Here is a 15,586-nt window from a genome sequence, read left to right on the forward strand (position 1 = left end):
ATCTCTAACAAAATTTAAATGGGATAATATTGTTTCATGGCTAACATCCTTTCATTGGATAAGTGTCCTAATCTGCAGTGCCATATATCAATGAGTATTTTACTACAAGAATTGATCGACATAATTAGAGGGATTGAGTATAACAAGGAATGTATTGTTGTGATGGCTAGAGGTTGACTTGAGTTTATACATACCAGTTTCAACATCAACTGTACCAATCATCTTCTTGGTGGAGATTTCCTATATCGAACATTTATTAGCCAAGAATACAAGCTGATAGTGCATGGAATTAGTCAATTTGGAAATGGAGATCAAATTGAAATTGAAATTAGATAAATACAACACATCAGTCAGAACAAGAAATTCTGAAATGTGCACAATCCCAGAGTATCTAGCAATCAATTGTTCTCCATTAGGGAGGCTAACAATGATGAGAGAAATTTGTTTACACTTACTATATAAATCAAGGGAAGATGCAATGTGATCAGTAGCCCTCGAGTCAAGGAGCCAAGTATTGAGATCAGAATCATTGTTTATGGGGCAAACTATAGGTAAAACACTTCCTAACAAAATCAATTTTAGGAACTATACCAAGTTGATTGATATGGGTTGTCTGTGTAGAAGAAGAAGATCCAGTAGTAGATGTCTGTTGCAGCAAACTCATTACAGCTTGATATTGTTGTGATGTCAATTTCATTTCTGAATTTTGTCCTTCCTGAAATGTAGTTTTTATTGTTGAATTCTCATTATTCGTTGTTTCTGTAGCTGTGTTATTGATATTAGCACCAGGCGCCTTATGTAAACGATGTCTTGGTGGATATCCATGTTTCTTGAAGCACTCTGTCTCAGTGTGGTCAGTGAAACCACAATAATTGCACACTTTGCTGCTTCTGTAAGCATTTGAGCCTCTACCATTACCATGAAAAGTTCAGCCTCCTCTTCCTCTATTCGATGAAAAATTATTTGGATAGCCAATATTTTTTCAATAATCTTCAACAGTGTGTCCATTCTTCCCACAATAGCAACACGGATTTCTAGAATGAGAAACACTAGTAGCATTAATCAAGCTGAGATTATTCATATTAATAGTCCCATTGAGTTGTCTTTCTTGTTGAGTAGCATATGAGAAAACCTTATTAATTGAGGGAAGAGGATCCATCATAAGTATATTGGACTTGGCATTATTGTATTGATCATTCAATCCTCTTAAAAACTATATAACTTGATCTTGTACCTTCCTTTGTTTCACAATTACAAGAGCATCACATGGACATTTTTTACCACAACTACATATTGGATTTGGTCTATATGATTCTAATTCATTCCATATTACTCTTAATTTCGTATAGTATTATGTAACAGAGACATCACCTTATTTGACGGAAGCAACTTCCTGTTGTAATTATGAGACTTTCAACAAATCACCTTGTGAATATCTTGATTTCAGATCTCTCCAAATATCAACGACATTATCCAGTATACTCTGTCTGATTGAAGGTGATACCAAATGTATCAACCACGAAACCACCATATTGTTGGAACATTTCCATGCAGTATGACGAACATGATTAGACACTAGTTGCAACAAAAAACCATCGATAAACTCCAGCTTAATTTTTGCACTGAGTGCAGTAGACATTGATCTTCACCATGAGTTATAATTTGTGGGATCAAGAAGAGGAGAAACAAGCGAGATTGATGAATTCTCACTCAGATGCACATAATATGGACTATGAGGATTGAGTGAATCCTCTAGTGCTGAAGGATTGGGTGAAGCCATGGGAGAATTGAAACAATGCTTGTATCGGGGAAGAACAAAGAGAGTGTGTAGCAGAACTCTTCAATTGAAGAGCTCTGATACCATGTAAAACTCATGATACAACATATTCTAAGATAGAAAAAAAAGAAGCTCAAAGAAAAAGATAAAAAGAATGTTTCTCATTACTTAATTCAATCATGAATACAGATTATATACAAAAGTTAGTTTATAACAAACTAAATGACAACTATGATAACTAAGGCAACTAAAATAATTATAACTACTTTAACTGAAATGAGAGATAAGGCTAATAATTACCACATCATGGAAAATATGGTTGATGATGTTGATTTTCATGAGTCATGATTAGAACTCAATATGGCAGTTGAATGTTCCTAAAAAAAATGAAGCTATTACTTTATTTTGATGTTTATGGCGACGTTGGAATGAAAAGATATGGGAGAACGTTCAGAAAGGTCATTTCAGACCACAAATTACTCCATTGTACATGATAATTCAAGTCAGCATGTTCTCAGATGGACAAAGCCGCAATCTGGTTTCTTCAAGTGCAACATTAATCATCAATATTTAAGGAAATTGGTATCTATGGTGTTGTTGTATTAGCTATCTTCATTGCTATCAATTGGGTATTGATTGACAAGAATCATGCCTTAACTGCCATAACAAATCAAGCAAAGAATCATGGAATGGAATGATTATAAACCTTTAGAAGAAAATCTTATTAAATGCAACATTGATTCATGGGATCAAACCAAATATATTATCATTAACTACATAATTCTATTTCCTATTTTATGCTTTTGACTGTTGGTATATGTGTATACATATACTCTATGTAACCTTTGTAACAACTGAGTGACTTGATTGAATAATATTATTATTATTTTTTTCATTTCTCCTTTAAATGCTATGCCCTTTGAAGATTTCCTTTAGAAAAAATCCGTAGCAATTTATGGGGGCCAACTCCTACTCTCTCTTCTCAAAACTGTAAATATTATGTCATTTTTTTACGACTTTAATCGTTACACAGTTATATCCCTTAAAAAATAAATCTGATTTCTATACATGCTTTCTTCAGTTTGAAGCTCTTGTTGAGAATTTTTTGACAGGAAAATTAAGGTGTTTCAATTTGATGGTGGTGGTGAATTCACTTCAAATGAATTCTCCAATCACCTTGCTCATTGCGGTGTCTAATCAAATATTGTGTCGTCACACACCAGAACAAAATGGTCTTGCGGGGCGCAAACATCAACATAGTGTTGAAACATGATTCACTTTACTTTTCATGCTAATGTTCCTTTAAAATTTCAGGTTGATGCTTTTTAACTGCTATTTACCTTATAAATCGATTCCCGCTCTCCTCTACGGGTAAGGAAACTCCATACTTTAAACTTTTCGATAAGAATCCTAAATATTCTGGTATACGAATTTTTGGTTGTCAATTTTTTCCCTATTTAAATCCTGCAGTACATAAATTTTCTAGAAAAACCACTCCTTGTGTTTTTATAGGATATAGTCCTCTTCACAAAGGATATCAATGTTTAGATCCACACACTTGGCGTGCATATATATTTCACGACATGTTATTTTTAGTGAAAATCATTTTCCTTATTTACAAAAGATTCCAATGATTACATCCTCTTATGACTCTTCTATCACTACATTTCCTAAATTAATTTGATGAATGGTTATCTAACAGAATGAAGGTTGTCTCTATTGCTGAAGACCCTATGGATGAAACGCACACCTACTTCAGTCCCCTCTTCCCCAACCTCTACATCCATACCCAATCCAAACCTAAACAATATATCCCTTCATCACCTAATGACGTTATTTCCCAACCCGTCCCACCACCAACACGACATACTCGAGAGACATGACCTCCATCATACCCAATAAAAGACTATATATGTTTGCCCTTCTCTCGCTAACCTATCTACATCCCATGATGCCCTTTTGAAGAACCTAAAATCTACAGAATTGCTTATAAAACCTATAGGTTTTGCTCATCCACAACTCCCTAATCATGTGTGCCAACTTCATAAATCTCTCTATGGGCTTAAACAAGCTCCACGTGCATGCTTTGAAAAGGTGCCTACTTGCCTTATTTCTCTTTGTTTTATTTGTAGTATAATGGCATTAACTTTTCTCTTTTACTTGTCTATGTAGATTACATCATCCTCACTCACAATACTTCTTCCTTCATTTCTCATCTTACTGGACAACTTAACAAGAATTTTTCTCTGAAAGATTTAGGACAACTCCATTATTTCCTTGGCATTGAAGTCAAACACTTTTCTGGTGGTATCACCCTTTCCCAAACAAAGTACACTCACATATGCTTGATGCCTTAAAATCAACACTCCCATTTCTCCAAAGCCTATCCAACTTCCGGATGATGACAAGCCCGTTGACCCTACTGAATATCGTCATTTATGTGGATCTTTCCCATATCTCACCTTCACCCGACCCGATCTCACTCATGCCGTCAACCTTGTGTGTCAACATTTTCAAAATCCAACCCGAAAGACTTCCTAGCTGTTACATGCATTTTGCGTTACATAAAAGGAACATTAACACATGGTCTTCGTTATTTAAATCAAAGTTCTCTTAACCTTGATGCTTTTTGTGATGCAGATTGTGCAGGTTGCCCTACAACTAGGAGAAGCACCACTGGTTTTCGCATCTTTTTTCAACCACATTGTATATCACGGGCCTCAAAGAAACAACCTACTGTATCTCATTCAACTGTTGAAGCTGAATATTGAGCCTTAACAACCACCGGTTCATAACTTACATGGCTTCAATATTTACTACATGACCTTGGCATCCAACTTGAATGTCGCCCAATAATTTTTTGTGACAATCAAAGGGCCATTCACATGTCTCACAACCTTGTCTTCCATGCCCGTACCAAACACTATCACTTCATCAGAGAAAAAGTTACCGTCGATTCTCTCTGACTTCGCTACCTGCCAACTACTTTGCCAAAGGACTCTTTTTCCACTATTTGTTCCAAACTTGGCGTTCGTTCTCTATCAATGCCAGGGGTGTGTGTGACAAGAATCATGTCTTAACTACAACAACAAATCAAGCAAAGAATCATGTAATGATTATAAATCTTTCGAAGAAAACCTTATTAAATGCACAACATTGATTCATGGGATCAAAACAAATATATCATCATTGACTACATAATTCTATTTCCTATTTTATGTTTTTTATGTCTACACATATATATAGGTTATATTTGGCAAAATGAGCCAAAAATTGAAAAGTTAACTGCACTTAATAATTAAAAAACTTATTAAATTATAAGTATCGGATAAAATTAAATATTTAACTAATTAAAAAATATAAAATAATAGAAAAATGAACAATATTAAAATAATGATTTATTTAAAAAAGATAATTAAAAAATTCGATAAATATATTAAAGATAAAATGAAAGAAAATTTAAATAACTAAAAATTAGTATTTTAAAAGACGTACTTCAATTAATATTTTAAAAAATTATTAGAAACAACTAAAAAAATTATCTATTGAACAATAAAAAACTTTTTAACTAATATAAAAAATTAAAAGTTAATTTAAATGTCTTGCAAATATAATCATATTTTATATAACATTTGTAACAAATGAGTGACTTATTGAATAATATTATTATTGTTTTCTTTCATTTTCAATATTAAAATTGAGGTTACATCATGTAGTTTTTGAAACAGACCGCACGCAAGTGATGATGAATTGCATGGCATCAAGACGTTTTTCATTGACCATTTTGGTGCAATTCCAAAAAACATGTGATGATTTCCTTTAGAGTATGTTTGGATGGAGAAATTTAATAGGGTAATTCAATTTTTAAAGAATTTTAATTACTTTTCAATTAAATAAGATGTTTGGATAAAAATTTGAAAAGAAATTGAAATTTAAGTATTTTGATGAGAAATTTTAATTAACTTAAACATTAGCATTTCAAATTCTTTCATTTTAGGAAAGAATTTGAAATTCTTTTGTGAAACAGCTTCTCTCACCATTTTGCTTTTGATCTTCTTCCTCTACTTCCGCAAGAAGCGGAACCTGGCAGCGAAACATAGCTCAGGGAGCATCCCTCTGGTGTCCAAGGAGATCACCATGGTCAAGGCCTCGGATCCGAAGAAGATGGAGGAGGCGGAGGTCAAGGTTGAAATTGGTGGGGTCCAGCACCATCGAAACAGCGAACTAGTGTCGGTGGAGGATCTCGATATAGGGTGGGGCCGCCTCTGGTACACCATTTGGGAAGTGGAACTCGCCACGCGCGGGTTTGCGGAAGGGAATGTTATTAGGGAAAGAGGCTACACCGTTGTGTACAGAGGAGTTCTGCACGATGCTTCCGTCGTGGCTGTCAAGAATCTTCTCAACAACAAGTATGTCACTTTCTCTAATTCTCCAACATTTTTTTTTCTTCAATTTTTTACTTTGCTAGGATTCCTCCAACAATTTTCGACCACCTGCAAATATATTCATTTAGCATAAACATCTAATTTCATCCCTCAAAAGAAAATAACCTTTTATTTTTTATTTTCAATTATTAGAAATCAATAATCAATACACCATTTTATTTTAACTTCTAACTGTTGTTACAGTTTTTTTTTTTAACACAAAAATGAAGAAATTCAATTTTTTTATCCAAACACAAAATTTTAAAAATGAAGAAATTTAATTTTTTATCTAAACACAAAATTTTAAAAATGAAGAAATTTAAATTAAAACATTTAAAATTTTCAGAATTTAAAATTCTTAAAATTTAAAATTTTTTAAAATTTTAAATTTTTTTATCCAAACACAGATCTTTCATAATTGTTTCCGTTTGTACGTTACAACCAAATCAGTTGTCCATTCTTTAGCAAGGATATCTAGATTTTAAGCTAGTGCTTATGATTTTGATTGCATTCCTAGTTGTATCCACTCCGTTATGATGGTTAAAACGAGATGAACATATTTTTTGTTAAAAAAAATAAATAATTTTAAAATCAAATAAGAAAAATAGTGTAATTTGCTGAGATATTATTCACTTTTTTTTTTAAAGAAAATCTATCCAGTTGAATCTTGCCAAATCCAATACAATCCTAGGATACGAAAAGGAGAGTTGAGCTACGGTGGGCATTAATAACTAGAGTATTATTAGTATCCCCCAAACACATATCCAACCGAAGCTACTAGAAGCCCAATCCGTCACGAAAAGTCTAGACCCTGTCGTGTAACATAAAAACCACCGAAGAAAACATCACTGCGCCGCGCTGCCACACCGAACAAACACAAACATGGATGCATCCAAACTCAATCAATTGAAGCATTTCATCGAACAGTGCAAGTCCAACCCTTCCCTCCTCTCCGATCCTTCACTCTCCTTCTTCCGCGACTATCTCGAAAGGTTAAATAAATTCAATCAGCACTCGTATTTGCGTTCCAAGACCACACATTTCTTATTAGTAACTTACTTTCTTTGATTCTTCTTTTCAGTCTCGGGGCGAAACTCCCTGAATCTGCTTATTCCGAATCGGTACCCTAATAATGTTCTATAAATACTTGCTTGTCACTACTCGCGCGTTGTTGTGTGAATCTTTACGTAATATATATTTATGTTGTTTTGTGTTATGTACGGAAGACGGGCGTGGAGAGCGATGAGGACATAGAAGATGTTACGGAGGAGCAAGAGAAGGTAGAAGAAGAAGAAGAAGATGATGAAATAATTGAATCCGATGTTGAGCTCGAGGGTGAAACCTGTCAGTCTGATGATGATCCTCCACAGAAGGTTTTTATTTTATTTTACTGTTTGTAAGAAAATAATAAAAATTTAGTTGGTTTATGTTGCATTTGGGCTTCTAATTAAGGCAAATGACTGTCACGTTTCAGATGGGAGACCCCTCTGTCGAGGTCACTGAAGAGAATCGCGACGCTTCGCAGATGGCCAAAATTAAAGCCATGGATGCTATTTCTGAAGGTAATATTTCATTCTAAAGTGAATAATGCTGATGCATTTATTTGATTTATTTATTTGTTTTTACATGGTAATTGCTGGGATGTGGATTGATCCACAACCAATGCACAAGTAAAAAGGAAGTATGAAAACAATAAGAGGAGTGGTCTTATGTATCTGTGTCAATGATCCGTAGAACGCATGGGAAAAAAAATCTCGGCAGTAAGATATATTACAATTTTTGGATTGGCACGGTGATAATGTTGTGCCTTGGTTTTCTTGGATGGCTTGGGTTGTGAACTCTTGTAAATGGTAAGGCAGGCAGGAAGGAACCCTGTTGGATTCAAGGATAATTGTTTTTTAGTTTTTTCTTGTATATAATATATTTGGTACAAGGAAGCTTGTATATCTGTCTGGTTCATAGGATGTAACTGACATTATTTGTGTTGTCTGGAACCATCCCTAATGCTAGATGCATTCTTTCTTTTGTTATTTGTCATTTGTCATTTTGAAATCAATGCTAAACATATGGAGTTTGATGCTTTATATCCTCAGTTTAAGTTTATGTGACTTCTTACCAGCTAATAAATACTACCTCTTCTCAAAGTGTTTAGGTAATTCTATAACAGGTTATATGCACGAATACTCAAAGAACATGTATTGTGCACTGTCACATTGTGCAATTATTCTTCCAATCAAAGAGCAGCATTTCAAATTTCATAGAATCATCCGTAGTGTGGGGAAACACTCTTCCCTAGCTTAGAATGTGGCACCCTAGATAACAAGCAGGTGTTGATTGTGTCGTTGGATGATATTACCCTCTGTTCCTTCATGCTCATATGACTATCTTCCCTCAATCAAACACAGGTTCTGATACCACTTGTGGATGAGGATCCACACTAAACATGCAAGGAGGAGGAAATGAAAACACAAAAATAATAAGACAATTTTATGTGGTTTGGTCTAACTCACCTCTGTCCATGATCTTTAGAATGGATAAATTTTGTCCATTAACAAAATATGCTACAACTTTTGAACAACCTAAGTTGCAAACTCTCCCACTAAACTCAGCCAAAATACTCCAATTTCAAACATCTATCAAGGGTTTATGCTATTCTTTCTGGTGATATTGTTTAAAACCGTAACAGTAATTGGACATCATTTGACTATGTAATGCAGGTAAGTTGGAGGAGGCGATTGAGAACTTAACAGAAGCTATTTTACTCAATCCTACCTCTGCCATAATGTATGGAACTAGAGGTATGACTTGATTTAATTGTTCTCTTTCTACATTGTTTTTATCACCAAGATAAGGATTAATTATTAATATTTTATAAATCATTTACAGCCAGTGTTTACATCAAAATGAAGAAACCCAATGCTGCGATCCGTGATGCTAATGCTGCTTTGGAGGTTATATTCTCTCCCCTCTGTTGCATAGGCTGACAAACTGAATTACATCCTTTCTTGTCTTAAAATAGATCTGTGAATAAAGTGTATGTGTTTAATGCTTTTGTTGCATTATTCTCTGAAAGAACAAGACACTAGAGTAAACTTGTCTCAAATGTGAGCAAGTAAGTCAATATCCATTCAAAAATACTTAATGGGTTAAGATCTTGATGCATTTCAATCAAATTATTGGTAAATGCACACTTTCTCACTTGAGTAAAACTCATTTTGGGGGAGTGTTTTCCCCTATGAAATGCATGATTTTGGAAATATATAGTATCTAAGCATTTTTTTAAATTGGGGCCTTAGTTTTTTTTGGGTGGGGGTTGGGGGGGAGGGGGGTCTGAAAACCTAATGTTTCCTGTGTTACATAACTCTTTAAGCAGTCACTCCTATAAATGTCAAATCGGCCCCTTCTAAAGTTGTATTGTGTAGCAGTCCTGCCTTTTTTGTTTGTTCTGCCCCTGCTTGTGCATATGACAACTGGATTGAGGGATTATGGGTTTCAATCAGTGTTATCAATGGTGGAAGGCTAAAATTCTGCCATATAAACATGCCATTGCAGCCTATGGTGCTCTGCCATAGCAGGCCTCCCTTCATGAATTGCCTTTGGCGGTTGACAAAAAAACCTGCCATAGTGCCACCATTTAACAACACTGGTTTCAATAACATTTCCTTCTTCCTGTATGCAATGATTTTTATTTTGTATTGCCTTTTCCAGATTAATCCTGATTCTGCTAAAGGATACAAGTCACGTGGCGTAGCACGAGCAATGCTTGGTCAATGGGAAGAAGCTGCAAAGGATCTTCATGTGGCTTCAAAGTTAGACTATGATGAGGAAATAAATGCTGTACTTAAAAAGGTTTGCTTTCTTGTCCCTTTATTTCATTTATCTTCCACAGATAAACCGTAGTTAAGCCACTAGTAGTGGTCCATACAACCAGTGCAATCTGTTGTTTTTTTACAGTATGTGATGTTATCCTCATAAGTGATATGGATTCCTTGAAATGTATTGATTTACCTGTTAACATATAAGAATATATACCTTGAAATATCATTTGGTGTCTCATTGTAAATATTGGATTGCCTAGGTGGAACCAAATGCTCACAAGATTGAGGAACACCGTCGGAAGTATGAAAGGCTGCACAAAGAAAGAGAGGATAAAAAAAAGGAGCGTGAGAGGCAGCGGCGCCGTGCTGAAGCTCAGGTTCACAATTATGATATAGATATGCTAAAACAGAGCATGCCATAAAATGTCATACCCATGTAATTTAGTTGCTAATTTGTGTGTACTTTTTTAGGCTGCCTATGAGAAGGCCAAGAAGCAAGAGCAATCATCTTCCAGTAGAAATCCTGGAGGTATGCCTGGTGGGTTTCCTGGTGGCATGCCTGGGGGCTTCCCAGGGGCCGGGGGCATGCCTGGGGGCTTCCCAGGGGCCGGGGGTATGCCGGGAGGCTTCCCAGGGGCCGGGGGTATGCCTGGGGGAGGCTTCCCAGGAGCTGGTGGCATGCCTGGAGGGGTGCCTGGAAACATTGATTTTAGCAAAATCTTGAGTGTAAGTAAATCTGGACTTTGGATGTTTTTGTGTGCTTTTGAGAAAAAATCATTACAAAAAATTCCTCTCTTCCTAATGAACATGCACACAATGCTTATTCTTGTCTTGATATCAAATGTTGCTTGATAACATTTCTCAGGACCCTGAACTGATGGCGGCATTTAGTGATCCGGAGGTTATGGCTGCTCTTCAAGATGGTAATTATCAGTTCTAATGTTTGGTTCCATTCTTTTTGTATTTTAGTTAATTTGGACTTTTCTCTATTTGAGAATCTATTTGACGTTGTCAAAGCTTGAAATTTTATAAACTTCTGACTTAATTAAAACTGCAATGCCATGCGCTTGTAGATGACAAGACTGAGAAATATATAAATCCCCTGCTCGGTCTCTCTCTGTCTCACACATTTAGTAGTTCCTATCCTGTTTGGGCATAAGACTAAATGAAATTGATTGACCTGGCTACTGGTTGTGAGGAATTGAATGGGCAGTGGGACAGTTTTGAAGTATAGCTTATAAAATGCGAAAGAATGAACTTTTCCATATCCATAACCTGCTCAGGAATAAATGACCATTTGAAAAGATCTATTAGGAAACGTCAAGTTCGATAGGAAGTTGATGATGACCCAGTTACACTAAATATGTTATGTATACCCATTTTTGTTTTTACTTTTGTCCCATATTTTAGAGTTCATTGTTGCGGAGAAAATATTTGATTTGCCGGTCATTAATTCCAATTTCTCCTTTTTTTAATTTTTGTTTTTTGTGCAGTTATGAAGAACCCTGCTAATTTTGCCAAGCACCAATCAAATCCAAAGGTAGGTCCTGTAATTGCGAAAATGATGACCAAACTTGGAGGTGGTCCCAAGTGAATACTTTTAGATGCTTATAAGTTATATGAGACTTCAACATTCCAGCCCTCTGGCATCGGGTATTTAATGTTTATTGCATTTTTAATTTTAACGAAATTATTTAACTTTTTACCATTTGTTAGTCCTGTTTCTTAGGTGCCCTATTATAGCTCGTGCTGGTAGCCATGTTTATTTGTGAACAATGTAATGTTATTTTCCCGAGTGAATTTGAATGTTTAAAGTTGATATTTTTTGCATTTCAGGAAAAATGAAATAATAGTTTCTTAGCTTTGTCCAGTGATTCCTGTAGAAGTCTGGTTTATGACTGGCAGTGGTTTGAACGCACTTAATTACTAGCACCATAATTATAGATAAAGGTGTTCGTAGATTAGATTACATCAGTTAAGGAGAGAAAATTTGTTTGATCCAATCGGTTGATTTAAAATTTCATCAGATCTTATGCGATCCAATAAATTTTCGGTTTTATTCATACTTTTTTTAATAGAAAATAGTAAATAAAAGATTAGATAGATGATGTTCCCCTTCAATATTCAATATTGGTGGACAGCTGCTACACTGAAAATTATGTGCGGATTGTTGCAGCAGTGATTTTGACCATTGGATTTAAATCTAATGGTTATTGAAAATAGGAGTATAAAAATATATTTATATATTTAATTATGAAAGACTAATATGTTGTTGTAAGGGCTGTTGTGTTATAGAGAATCTAAGTCCGAAAATTATAGATGTAAGATTAGATGATGAAATATATTATAACTTTGAAGGGGAAGTTATCTAATTATTTTAGGATCAAGATTTAAGAGTATCAATTTCGTACCCTCTTTTACTTTGATCTAATGGTTTGGATTAATTTCAATTAGCCATCAACACGTGCCACTTCTTTCCCCAAGGCCTAACGTGAAGCTGCGACTTGACATGAAGCTGTCAACCATCAAGTACAAGCAGTTGATAATGCTAATGAATAATGCACTAGCTCAAGTAACAATAAGATAATGATTATGAATAATGCAGTCTCAAATATATGTTTTTGGTTTAATTAGGCAATGAAAAAATTATTAAAGATGACTAATTGGGTTTACTGCTAAATGATAAAGTTTATAAATATTTTGGATTAATAGTATAATGATAAAAAAAATACTTATTTAATAAAATCTTATTTTATGTATTTAAGTATTATTATTTTTAAAATAAACTATAATTTTCTTCATAAAATCATTATTGAAATAAAGGTAAAACTTGTAAAAAATTTGAGTTATTTTATAAACAAATTATAATTGCATTAATGTTTAAAATATTTAAAATCCATCGCCACTAATTAAAAAAATAGCGTGTGTGCGTATGCACATCAATTTTTTTTTTTTGCAAAAGTTTAACAAAACATCACACAAGTGAAGAATATGTAAGATGTTGGATCGAGTGGTCTATATCCAATTCTCAAACAAAATTTATACTGGTTCGACAACAATCTGTGTTTATATCCAGTTTTCAAACAATCATCGGTTCTTGAGATTTTCAATAGCCTTATAAAATCTTTTACAAGCAAGTGGATGTACCCTCCACTTGAACTGATCCACAAGAGATGTATTCTCTCTTGTTTTCAGTATTAACCCAAGTAGATGTACGCTTTACTTATACCACAAAGGATGTACCCTCCAATGTGTTAAGACACAGAATTCTTAGGCGGTTGGTCTTTTGAATCTTTTGGCAAGAGGGAGAAGGAAGAATCAAAATAATTCTCAGACGATTAGTCTTTTGAATCTTTTTGGCAAGAGGAAGAAGGAATAAAGAAGAAGAATAGCACAAGTTTTTTGTCAATGAATTTTTCTTGAATAAAAAAGTATTGAACAAAAACTCTTAGAAGAATGCTTTGAATGAAAGAAAGAAATCTTTTAGAATGAAAGGAATCAGTCTCTCTCTAGAATTCGTGCCATAGTCATTTGAGGACTCAAGTTAAAGCTTGTGACTCTTGGCAATTTCTTCAAAATTAGTCACTTTAAAAATTGTGACTCTTTTGAAAACTAGTCAGTTTGAAAGTTGTGACTTTTGAAAAAATCTTCAAAAATAAGTCACTTTAAGAATTGTGACGTTTGGTAATTTAATTTTTAAAATAAGTCACTGGTAATCGATTGCCATCATACTGTAATCGATTATACATCAACAGATGTGACTCTTCATGTTTAAATTTGAAAATCAAAACGTTTAAAAACACTGGTAATCGATTACATATATTGTGTAATCGATTACACAAGTTTGAAACTGTTTTATCACAAGTTGTGACTCTTGAAATTTGAAATCTAACGCTTTAAAACATTGGTAATCGATTACGTGTCCATGATAATCGATTACTGCTTTGTAAATCAGTTTGAAAAGAATGTTGGCTACTAGTAATCGATTACTGCCTTCTAGTAATCGATTACGAGAGAGTAAAACTTTTGGTAAAAGATTTTTTTTTTGAAAAATTCTCTTAAATAAAATTATGTTATTCAATATTTTGAAAAACTCTTTTAATACTTATCTTAATTGAGTCTTCTCTTGATTCTTTACTTGAATCTTGATTCTTAATTGAACGACTATTTGATTCTTGAAACTTGCTTTGATTGGACGATTCTTTGATTCTTGAAACTTGCTTAACTTTTGATTCTTGACTTGAGTATTTGGCATCATCAAAATAATCTTGAAAAACATTGCTTCCACATAAGGTTTGATTTTTACTTGATGTACGCCAATGGATTCTCTTTATTAAGTTTATCGAATATTTTGATCACAAATAAAATCTTATTAGAAGTGTCCATGATGTCATATCAATATTTGTTTTGGGCTAATCTTAAACACCCTTATTCGATTATTTTCATATCTTAACCAAAGTCATATTCAATTATACAACACTATACGGGATATAGGGCAATATTGTGTGTGTGTTTTTAAAAATTATATAAACGATCATTTCTGATTGAATTTATTTTATATTATTAATGCATCATCATTAAATTCTTATTTATGGAACATTTTTTTTTATCTTTCTCTAAACTCTTAAACAAGTAGGCTTTTAATTGCCATTAAAGATAATTGTGAAATATAAGCATAATTTAGAAGATTTTAGAAGGGAAATAAGGCTTCTCAAGAAGCTGCATAGGATTGGCACAGGACAGTATCCTAATGGGAAACTGTTGGGTTTGTGAACATATAACATAACATTACACAAGACTTGGAAACATTGCGTAGAAAGTAATTTTCACACGAACAATCAGTTTGAAGCGGTGTCATCTCATGGTGTCTTCTCATGTTAGTGTGTCTAGGTTAGCCATCAAACTCAAAACTCAAACTCAAGCCTTTGCAATGTAATGTCACCCTATTCTCCAAGTCTACGATATTAATAATTTAATATAGGGATTTCATCGCTTCTGGTGGAGAGGGTTTTGCCGCTCCAGTTCAGTAATGTGTAAGCTAATGCAAATTAATCTAAGCTTTTGTTTTGAAGAATAATTTTATTATTATTTTGGAATAAGATTTATTGGAATGATAATCTTAAAAACTTATCATACCTATGTTGTATAGGCATTGAAAACTTACTCTTAGGATTGCATAGACAAAAATGATTCAAACAGCAAACATTTTTTTCCCTTCACTCCCAGTACTGGTCGCTATCCAAAACTACCCACGACTCATTTAGTAAGATTTGAGTTGTTTTCATGGGAATAAAATATACTCACACCTCGGGAATAATAATAAAAAAATCCCAAGAATAAGTTTTAGTTGTAAACCTTGAAACAGACATGGAAATAAAGTGTTGCCAAGTATAAATAAGTCTTATCCTTATAGATGGAAAAAACTTTTTCTTAAAGAATTTAACACAATTACATGAAATCGAGATCACTAATTAAATTAAAATAATTTGTCATTAACAAATTTATAAGTAATACATATTGATAAAAAATAATTAACATTATAAGTGGATCATGTTAACAGTGTGGAT

At 33.8% G+C, this 15,586-nt stretch overlaps 1 protein-coding gene and 1 long non-coding RNA gene across 2 annotated transcripts; both read left to right on the forward strand.

The window, feature by feature from the left end:
• Positions 1–2,087: 2,087 nt before the first annotated feature.
• On the forward strand, positions 2,088–4,975 carry LOC121174948 (uncharacterized). Its single transcript, XR_005891741.1, has 3 exons — positions 2,088–3,148; positions 3,480–3,871; positions 4,418–4,975. It is a non-coding gene; the product is annotated as an uncharacterized lncRNA (long non-coding RNA).
• A 1,940-nt stretch (positions 4,976–6,915) lies between these two features.
• On the forward strand, positions 6,916–11,838 carry LOC100816488 (FAM10 family protein At4g22670). The gene is made up of 11 exons (XM_003525703.5): positions 6,916–7,193; positions 7,283–7,322; positions 7,428–7,574; positions 7,676–7,763; positions 8,919–8,999; positions 9,088–9,152; positions 9,910–10,050; positions 10,280–10,396; positions 10,491–10,745; positions 10,885–10,942; positions 11,513–11,838. Exons 1-11 carry the CDS (start codon positions 7,084–7,086, stop codon positions 11,611–11,613), a joined length of 1,203 nt encoding a protein of 400 aa, XP_003525751.1. The 5' UTR covers positions 6,916–7,083; the 3' UTR covers positions 11,614–11,838.
• Positions 11,839–15,586: the final 3,748 nt, after the last annotated feature.

The sequence above is a fragment of the Glycine max genome, chromosome 5, assembly GCF_000004515.6.
Source record: "Glycine max cultivar Williams 82 chromosome 5, Glycine_max_v4.0, whole genome shotgun sequence".
Classification (NCBI taxonomy): Eukaryota; Viridiplantae; Streptophyta; class Magnoliopsida; order Fabales; family Fabaceae; genus Glycine; species Glycine max.

What these genes read in the sequence shown, in the direction of transcription:
- LOC100816488 (XM_003525703.5), top strand. Translation starts at nt 7,084, where the DNA reads ATGGATGCATCCAAACTCAATCAATTGAAGCATTTCATCGAACAGTGC. An exon ending in ATGATGATCCTCCACAGAAG is followed by an intron (nt 7,575 to 7,675) that starts GTTTTTATTTTA and finishes GTCACGTTTCAG; the next exon opens with ATGGGAGACCCCTCTGTCGA. An exon ending in TAAATGCTGTACTTAAAAAG is followed by an intron (nt 10,051 to 10,279) that starts GTTTGCTTTCTT and finishes TGGATTGCCTAG; the next exon opens with GTGGAACCAAATGCTCACAA.